Source organism: Taudactylus pleione, unplaced genomic scaffold, assembly GCF_031769625.1.
Source record: "Taudactylus pleione unplaced genomic scaffold, aTauple2 ptg000018l, whole genome shotgun sequence".
Taxonomy (NCBI): domain Eukaryota; kingdom Metazoa; phylum Chordata; class Amphibia; order Anura; family Myobatrachidae; genus Taudactylus; species Taudactylus pleione.
Genome location: NW_028284420.1, coordinates 6313942 through 6323537, shown reverse-complemented (window position 1 = coordinate 6323537; position 9596 = coordinate 6313942). Strand labels below are relative to the sequence as shown.

Here is a 9596-nt window from a genome sequence, read left to right as displayed (position 1 = left end):
GGCAGCTATTGGACTTTCGGCAATTGGCAAGACCCCGGGCCCAGATGGGCTTAGTGCAGAATACTATAAACTATTATCTCCATCTCTTACGCCTCATTTATTAAAATTGTTTAATTCTATTCTTTCCGGCACAGCCGCTCCATCTACTTTTAATGAAGCCTGTATAATATGTTACCCAAACCAGGCAAAGAATCAACATTAGTACAATCTTATCGTCCTATATCCTTATTAAATCAGGATTTAACGTTATTATCCTCTATTATGGCACAAAGATTACAGAATCTTTTACCTAAATTACTCCACACATCACAAACTGGTTTTGTGAAGAATAGATAGTCGGTAGACAACATTCGTCAGGTAATAGCAGCCATAACTCATTCATTAAAAAATTCATGGGGTACATCTCTTTTGGTCAGTTGTGATGCTGATAAAGCATTTGACCGTGTGTCTTGGGCACACTTATTACGCGTTTTTCATTTTCAAAATTTTGGCCCAAGTTTTATACAATTTTTCCGCTCATTATATAATACCCCTACAGCATTCCTCACCATTAATGGTTTAAATACAGAGAGTTTTCATCTATATTGTGGTACTAGACACACCCCTCCTTTTTAATTTAGCTTTAGACCCACTTATCCGACATTTTTATTTGCAAAAAGAATGGAGTGGGATTCAAATAGGTGACCAAGTATTAAAAGTGTCAGCATATGCTGATGACTTGCTATTGTATTTTACTAACCCACAAGTTGCTTTCCCAGGTTTTATACAACTTCTCCATGACTTTGTAATTGTATCAGGGTTTGTGATTAATAAATCTAAGAGAGAAGCTTTAGCCTTACATGACGGTGCCCAGACTGACTGGAATAGTTCTATTTCTTTTAGATGGGCGCATATTTCATTGACTTATTTAGGATTACATATACCTGTCAATCCCTCTGATCTAATTTCCCTGCTGTAATCTCCCGCATTATTGCTGAAGCTTGGAAACACCTACCATTGTCATATATAGGCAGATGCCATCTGATAAAATGATTTCTTTCCCCAGGTTGCTATACCCAATTCAAATGCTACCCTTACTCTTAAAAGATTCAGATTTAAAGTTACTAACTAAAGCCATTACCAAGTTTATTTGGGTGGATAAAAAAAACAAGAATATCCTTATTTAAATTAAGTCAATCCCCAAATTTGGGAGGTATTAATCTTCCTTGTATAAAAAGTTATACTCTAGCAGCAAACTATCGTTATGCAGTTGATTGGTTACAGAATTATGAAGAATTTGCTAATAATAGTCTAGAACAAGCCTTTTGCCCTGACATTTCACTCTCTAGTCTGTTACATATGAGACCCACAGCTTTTCCTTCATCGGCTGCTGATAATTGGTTGCTAATTACCCCATGTACAGCCTTGCGTTTATCCCGACGTAAGATGGCTATATCGACACATAATACTATTTTCATACCTATATATCATAATACAGGGTCTCAAAGACTCCCCGTTATACACAATACTTTAGCACGTTCTTGAGGCTCAAGGGGTCCCAAATTGGTCTATCAAGTTTTGGATGGACAGACACTTAAAATTCTTACATATGAAAGATTACAGGAGGTATTCCCTCAGATAACTATTCCTCTATTTGCATATTATCAACTTCGAAGTTATGTGACTAACATACTCTCCAAGCTAACAGAATCTGACAAAATACATATGTTGGATGGTGTGTTGCGTAGTTGCCCAGGAAGAAGTTGTTCTACCTCATACTTGTATTCTCAAATTAAACGACCTATAGATTTGGAAAAATTACAATCTGGCATCGCTAAGTGGAAGACTGATTTTACTAATATTTCACTTAAAGACATTCTTCATGCTTTTACTCATCTTAATAAAATACTTATTTCTGCCTCTTATACAGAGATGTATTATAAACTTTTACATCGTGCTTATTATACACCCAAGTTACGCTTCTTGATAGGGGTCTCCAGTGATTCTAAATGTTTTAAATGTCATGCTCCAGACGCGGATCTTTATCACTGTGTGTGGAACTGTCCTGAAGTTAAAAAATTTTGATCTATAATCCAAATTTACATTAAAGATGTTTTAGGTATATCTATTATTCTCTCTCTTGAATGGGCCCTCTGGGACATATATTTCAAATCAGAGCCTACCTAAACCTCCACTGGGTCACCGAATCTTATGAGCTCAAATTGCAGCAGCAGGAAAGAAGACAATCTTGTCTCAGTGGATATCCACAGATACTTTGACATTAACCTTATTAATGCACCGCATTTCTTACTTGTTTCACATGGACTGGCTAGAAATGTCAATTAATAAGGAAAAAAAGGCTAAAGATTTTTTTGAGATATGGTTACCATATATTTGCACATCACCTTCTTTGACAAGAGACAATTTACGCCGAGCAGTGAGGTTAACTACTTGGTACAACTTAGAAGTTATTTCAACAGGAAATCCACCTTTCTAAAAAGGTAGCCCGATTGAATCAATTTGTATAATAAAGACACGTGCGGCTCTCTCTACCTGTTTATTTCTTTCAATTTGTTATATACGTAATTGTTTTACTCTTAATGCAATGGATACATTTGTTTTTACATATAATTACGATACATTACATGTGTTTTATTGCTATGTGTAGTTTGCCAATAAAATATTTTGAAAAAAAAAAAGTGTAAAATGGTTTAAAAAAAGAAAATCCCTATACAAATGCTTATACTTTTCTTTCTCCAGCCTCTTCGCCGTGTCACAAATTTATTTGCTGTTGGCTACAAATAACATATTTTAAATTTGTATTTCTGTAGAGAAATTGAGTTCTTGGGGAAAAAAAAATAATGGTAAGATATAATGAATAATTCATTATTTGATGCTACCCATGATACTCTGCTATTGCAGATACAAATTTTACAGCATCCCCTCTATTGCTGCAAGCTTCAAAGCACCTGCATGTTGCTTTTGATTTTGAGTGTATATTTGTGCTGCAGGGAACCTCTTCCATCTTGACACATCCACTGTGTATATATTTAAATTGTGTTTTCAAATAGCTACACATTTTGGACGTTGTAGCTTCTTCCATTGTTTAAATGGGTCTTCACTTTTATATACGGAGAGGTGTTCATGATAAGACTTGCTTCCATATGCTTTCAGCCAGTTTCCTGTATCTCAGTGTGTGTGGAGGTTGAATGCAGTCCAATGAGGTACCAGAAAGTTTGGCTGACAGCTCCCAAAGCCCCAGGATAGATTTGGGACTCGTCAGGTGCACTCGCACTGGCCCAATGCTGCCTTTAAAGCGGAAGGATTTGTAGAGAGGGAACTGTTCCTGGAGGGCTTGATCCAACTGTAGGAGGAGAAAAATAGGCGAGATTAAGTGGAAGATTTGTGAATGACAAGGGAGCATGAATAATGAAGAAAGATAAAAATAAAATAAATGAGAAACAAGGCTAGATAAATAAGGTGGTCTATTTTAGATTATTTAATTGCAAATTATATTATTACCATTATTTATATAGTGTTATAGTCAACAGTGGGAACTAACACTGTAACAAAAACAAAGGATATTAATAGAGTATTGGTCATGCCACATATCAATAAGAGAAAGTGCTTTGTGGAGCTATTTGAGCCAGTCACACAGCAATATCAGTTTGTAGATCAAAGCATCTTTATAGTATAGAAGTGACAGAAGTGTAAATTTTGAGTAAACTGTGTAGGGTAGTGGTAATCAGGTAGAATTGTCTTTGGGGACTAAGGGGAGAATCCAATATATGGGGAAATGTAAAAAAAAAAAAAACCCCTGTGGCGCAGGGTTTTTCCCGCAGCTGCAGGGATTTGCTATTCAATTATGGGACTGAAAATAGGAGCGGTGATTTCTATAGAAATCACCGCGTCTTTCCCCTCGCACCTCCAGAGCAAGTCTGATTTTTACTAAAATTGTTAATTTTAGAATAAGAAATACAAGTTGGAAGCTGATCAATCACTTCAGTAATATCACTCAGGTGCATGTAAGGGAGGGGTTAGTCTATACAAGAAACAACAAAAAGTAATCCCCCAGCACACTGAATGAAATCAGCAATAAGATTTGAAAAACTACATGGTGGTAGATAATTCAGAGATCGCTATCACCGGCTTTATTGGGGTTCTGCACCCCAGATTCTGACCAAGTGATAGGGACCTCCGGTATCAGAGACGCCGTGACGCGGCCCGAAGGCTTAGCCATATCTTTGCAAATATATGCAACTGAGATCTTTGAATTATCTACCACCATGTAATTTTAGAATAAATCTGCGGGACCCCGGCAGCACCCCCCCCTGAGGAGTAATTAAGCAATTGGAAGTTTCCAGTAAGCTTGATTAGTCCTTAATTACTCACCTTCTGAAGCGGTGTCTTCTGCTTCCAATGTCGGGAGCCAGGTCTTCTGCAGCAGGGTAAGTATGTGAGTATGTGTGAGTGTTTGTAAGTGTGTATGAGTGAGTGTGTGTGTGACCCCCTTCCCCTGTGAGTGTGTCCCCCCTGTAGCCAGAGCTGGGAGAACTACAACTCCCAGCAGCCCCCCCCTCCAGTGACAAGATGGAGGGGAGGCCACCTGGAGCCACGGCGACCACCTGAGACCCCCGGACAGGTGAATATCTTTTTTTTCTTTTCTTACACGCCACAGGGCTTTCAGAGCTTTTTTTTTAATTGGTTACCACAAGCTGATCTGCAAGAAAAATCAGTCTAAATGCTGCATTAAAGGTAGATTGTAGGGACTGGTAAGAGAAAAACTTTTAAGAAGAGAATTGAAATAGTCTATGTGGGAAACTGAGTGCATGAATTATAGTGGTTGCACTGCCTTGTGTGAAATATATGTGTATTCTGGAAATTTTACTTTCTGTAGATATACAAAGATTTTGGATATAGATTGGATGTGAGGAATAAAGAACAGCTCTACACCAAGGATGACACCTAGCTAATATGCTTAAATCATAGCTTTTACTGTAATTTGAGGTGCCAAAAACCATTCAATAACTCGGGACAACAAAGTTGGCGAGAGATAGGATAGATACATTTGAGTATTGTTCGCATAGAGGTGTTACAGAGATACAAAGGAGTTTATTAGTATTCTAAAAGAAGTGAAATAGACAGAAAAAAAGAGGTGAGGACCTAGAGCAGTGCCTTGTGGCACTCTAACCTATAGATTAAGTGAATCAAGAGACAATAAAGGATGTATTTATTTGAAGTAGAACCTGGGTAGGCTATAGTGTAAACCTAGGCACTGCAGCTTTTGTATGAGAAGTGGTCAACAGTGGCAAAAGCAACAGGGAGTTCACGGAGAATTAGAAACAAGTGTTCTTTAGAAATAGCACCTTCATCAGTGCAGTATCTGTGGAATGTTGGAATGAAAGTCTGACTGAAGAGGGTCCAGTAGGTTGTGAAAGGCGAGTTAAGGTGAGCCCCTTTTGACATTTGAGAGATAGAAGAGAGATTTGTTTTGGCTGACAGCTACTGATTAATAGAGGACAGGGTCAACTTGACATGTAGTAGAGGGAGCAAGAGAAGAGCAGAGTAGGTAATCCCTTTTGGAATGTGAGATCACTGGAAGAGAAGGTGCCAGAATGCAAATTTTGGGCAATGATGGTTTGGGGTTACAAGCCTGAGTGGAGCTATGCCAAACCATTGTTAACACTGAGAGAAACTGTAGCTGAAGCAACTTGAACAAGGGCTGCTGCAATGGTTTGGTTAAGATATGGTACAACCAGATCAGGAAAGTAAAATGTAGAAATTAAGTTTTCACAGAAAGGGGCAAAGTTTTTGAAAACTAGACAAAAAGGAATTTCCGCAGATATGAGGAGGCTTCATAGAGTAATTGTGGAAAGAAATTAAAGTAATGGAAAAGTACTTTCAAATTAGGTTAGGGAATGCTAAAGAGATCAGAGCATGAAAATAAGTAGAGATATGGTAATAACTTACCCTTGTTATCTCTTTTTCTACGTGGTCCATAGGGTCCACAGGGTGACCTTGGGCATAGGTGATGCAGAGTCACCCGGGCACCTTACACAGTAAATTCATGCAACGGGTCTCCCTCTATACCCTGCCCCCGGGTCGGAGGCTCCTCAGTTAACTAGCAAGCCAAAGGCTGGAGGAGGATAAAAGAGAGAGAAGAAAGTCTGGAACACACTAGAATCACATTCTCACACAGGAGACGGAAAACCGGTGACCAGAGCAAAGCCCAACTGAAGCACAGGTGCGTCATGGGGGATGCCCGTGGACCCTATGGACCTTGTAGAAAAAGAGATAACAAGGGTAAGATCTCACCATATCTCAACTTTTCTACTTCCGGATCTATAGAAGGTCCACAGGGTGACCTTGGGGATTCCCAAAGCAGTACTCTCAAGGGCGGGGATGCTCCTGTGCAGAAAGGAGAATCCGCTGCCCGAATAAAGCATCCTGAGTGGCAAAGGTATCAAAAGAGTAATACCTCAAAAAGGTCTGGACAGAAGACCACGTGGCCGCATTACAAAGCTGTACAGCCAAGGCACCACGACTAACTGCCCACGAAGGACCCACAGTCCGAGTAGAATGAGCAGTAACAGAGGGTGGCACAGGAAGGCCCTCCCGAGTGTAAACCTCAGAGATCGTCATGCAAAGCCATCTAGCCAAAGTTTGTTTTTTGGCTGGCCATCCCTTCTTGTGAAAACCCTAGAGTCTGACTTCCGAAGGGAACAGGTACGGTCCACATAAATCCTGAGGGTATGCACCACATCTAATGAGGCCTCACCTGCCAAGAGGTCAGGGGAATTAAAAGTCCGGCACAATAATTTCCTCATTAATGTGGAAACTAGAGACCACCTTTGGAAGGAAACCAGGGTGAGTCCGAAGCACCGCCCTTTCCTGGTGTAAAAAGTGAAATGGGGCAAGAGAGAGCACCCAAATCAGACACTCTTCTGACTTAGGCAATAGCCAGAAAGGAACCTGTCTTAGCAGTGAGCCATTTGCAATCCACTGAATCCAGGGGTTCAAACGGAGGGCCCTAAGGACAACAGCCAAATCCCAAGGCACCACAGGAGGGACACAGGAAGGCTGAATGCAAAGACCCCTTTGAAGTAAAGTGCGGATATCAGAAAGAGGAGCAATCCTTCGCTGGAACCACACAAAGGGCAGAGACCTGAACTTTCAGGGAAGCAAGGCGGAGACCAAGGTCCAAACCCGCCTGAAGGAAAACTAAAATTCTGGATACCCTAAACACCTGGGGTTCGTAACCTCTGGGACGACACCACCCAAAGTTTGTGTGCCACACCCTGTGGTAAATCCTGGGAGAGGCAGGTTTCCGTGCTCTGAGCATGGTGTTAACCACAGAACCGGAAAAACCCTTGGACCTTAGGAGGGATGTCTTAAGAGCCATGCCCTCAAAGACCGACAACCCAGCTCTGGGTAAAGGCAAGGACTCTGAGACAACCGGTCCAGATGTTGAGGCAATAGCAACAGAGTGTCGATGGAGAGACTCCGAAGATCTGAGTACCAGTGACGTCTGAGCCATCAGCAGGGCAGTGCTGCCTCCTTGTTTGAACTTCAGAATTACTCGAGGAAGGAGGAAGAATGGAGGAAACAGGTACACAAACTGTAAGGTCCATTTAACCAACAGAGCTTCTACAAAGAGAGCCTTGGCCTCTCTTGTCTTGGACCCGTAAACAGGCAGTTTGTGATTGTGTCGAGAGGCCATGAGGTCCACGTCTGGAAGGCCCCACTTGTCCACTAGAAGCTGAAACACTTCTTGGTGAAGAGACCATTCCCCGGGATGCACGTCGTGACGGCTGAGGAAGCCTGCTTCCCAATTCAGCACTCCTGGAATGAATACTGCCGATATGGCTGGTAGATGGCTTTCCACCCATGTCAGAATGCGTGACACCTCTGTCATTGCCGCCTGACTTCGAGTTCCTTCTTGGTGGTTTAGGTAATCCACTGTCGTGGTATTGTCTGACTGCACTTGCACGGGCTTTCCGTGAAGCAGCAGCCTGGCTTGTTGTAGGGCCCTGAAAACTGCCCAAAGTTCCAAAATGCTGATTGGTAGAGCAGATTCCTCTGCGGTCCACCTTCCCTGAAAGGAGTGTGGACCTGTCACTGTGCCCCAACCCCGAAGACTGACATCTGTCGTCAGAAGGACCCAGTCCGAGATCCAAAAGGGACGCCCCTGGTGAGGTGGATCGTCTGTAGCCACCAAGTCAGAGATAGGCGTACCTCTGGAGAGAGTACCATCGTTTGAGTCCGTATATGATGGGGAAATCCGTCCCACTTAGAGAAGATAGATTGCTGCAGAGGCCGGGAATGAAACTGGGCATACTCCACCATGTTGAACATCGACACCATAGATCTCAGTAACTGCATTGCTGAGTGGACTCGGCGATTGTGAAGGCATCTGCGTACACATGTCTGCAAAGTGGAGATCTTTTCTGCTGTCAAAAAAATCCTTTGCTGTTGTCAATCCAACAGGGCTCCCAAATGGAGCATCCTTTGAGACGGAATCAGTGAGGACTTCTTCCAATTTATCAACCACCCGTGTACCTTGGAGTACAAATATCGTTATATGCAGGTAGTGGTGAAGCACCTCTGAGGACCCTGCTAGTAGCAAGAGGTCGTCCAGGTAAGGTAACAGGCAGATCCCCTGCAGCCGCAAATGGGCTGCCATTACCGCCATGACCTTTGTAAACACCCGAGGTGCAGTGGCAAGGCCAAATGGCAGAGCCTGGAACTGGAAATGCTGTTGTAACACAGAAAACCTGAGAAAACATTGGTGAGCTGAAATAATCGGAATATGCAGGTATGCATCCTGAATATCCAGGAATACCATAAAATCACCAGGTTCCATAGCCAGTATAATTGAGCGTAGGGTTTCCATTCTGAACCTGGGTACCCTGAGGAATTTGTTCAGGGACCTGAGATTGAGAATAGGACGGTAAGAACCGTTTGGTTTCTGGTCTAGAAAAAGGCTGGAATAATAACCTGTTCCCCTTTGGGACAACGGGACCGGTACAATGAGCCCTGCCTGTAGCATGGATTGTACCACCTCTTGAATAGCCAAAGCCTTGTCTGAGTTTTTCAGAAGTCCTGTGCAAAAGAATTGATGGGGAGGCCTTCTGTGGAAAGAGAGGGCGTACCCCAGAGAGACCATTTCCCTCACCCAGGAATCTGTGGTAGTCTGACACCAGTACTGGGCAAACTGAAGAAGTCGGCCTCCCACCCTGGGGTCCCCCAGGACGAGGCCCGTCCCATCAAGCGGAGGGCTTGTCATCAGGCTTGGCAGCCGGACGTCTGGTACTCCAGGGCTGCTTCTTAGGCAGATTTCTTGCTGGCAGATGGCCTGGGAAAGGACTGAGTTCTAGCCCTACCTGGGGCCCAATAGGTCCGTAAGGACGGAGTCTGAGTCCCCAAAGAGGCTTGAGCAGAAGTCAGACAAGCCAACTTAGCTGCTGGTAAGGTATTCACAATTTCGTAAAAATCAGGGCCAAACAAGACTTTACCGTCATAAGGCAAACACTCCAACCCCTTCTTGGAGGGCTGATGCGGAATCCAAGAATGGAGCCATAGAGAGTGGCGAGCTGTGATGGCCGCCAAAAAAATTC

General features: G+C 42.8%; 1 protein-coding gene across 2 annotated transcripts in view; it reads right to left on the bottom strand.

Moving 5' to 3' along the window:
• Window positions 1-2519: 2519 nt before the first annotated feature.
• The window catches only part of GHDC (GH3 domain containing), a 69194-nt gene continuing 62117 nt past the window's right edge, over window positions 2520-9596 (bottom strand). For both annotated transcript variants that reach the window (XM_088442460.1, XM_088442461.1), the window contains exon 9: window positions 2520-3343. In XM_088442460.1, coding sequence (XP_088298586.1) covers window positions 3122-3343 — 222 coding nt within the window. In that variant the 3' untranslated portion in view covers window positions 2520-3121. The remainder of the gene's footprint in view (window positions 3344-9596) is intronic.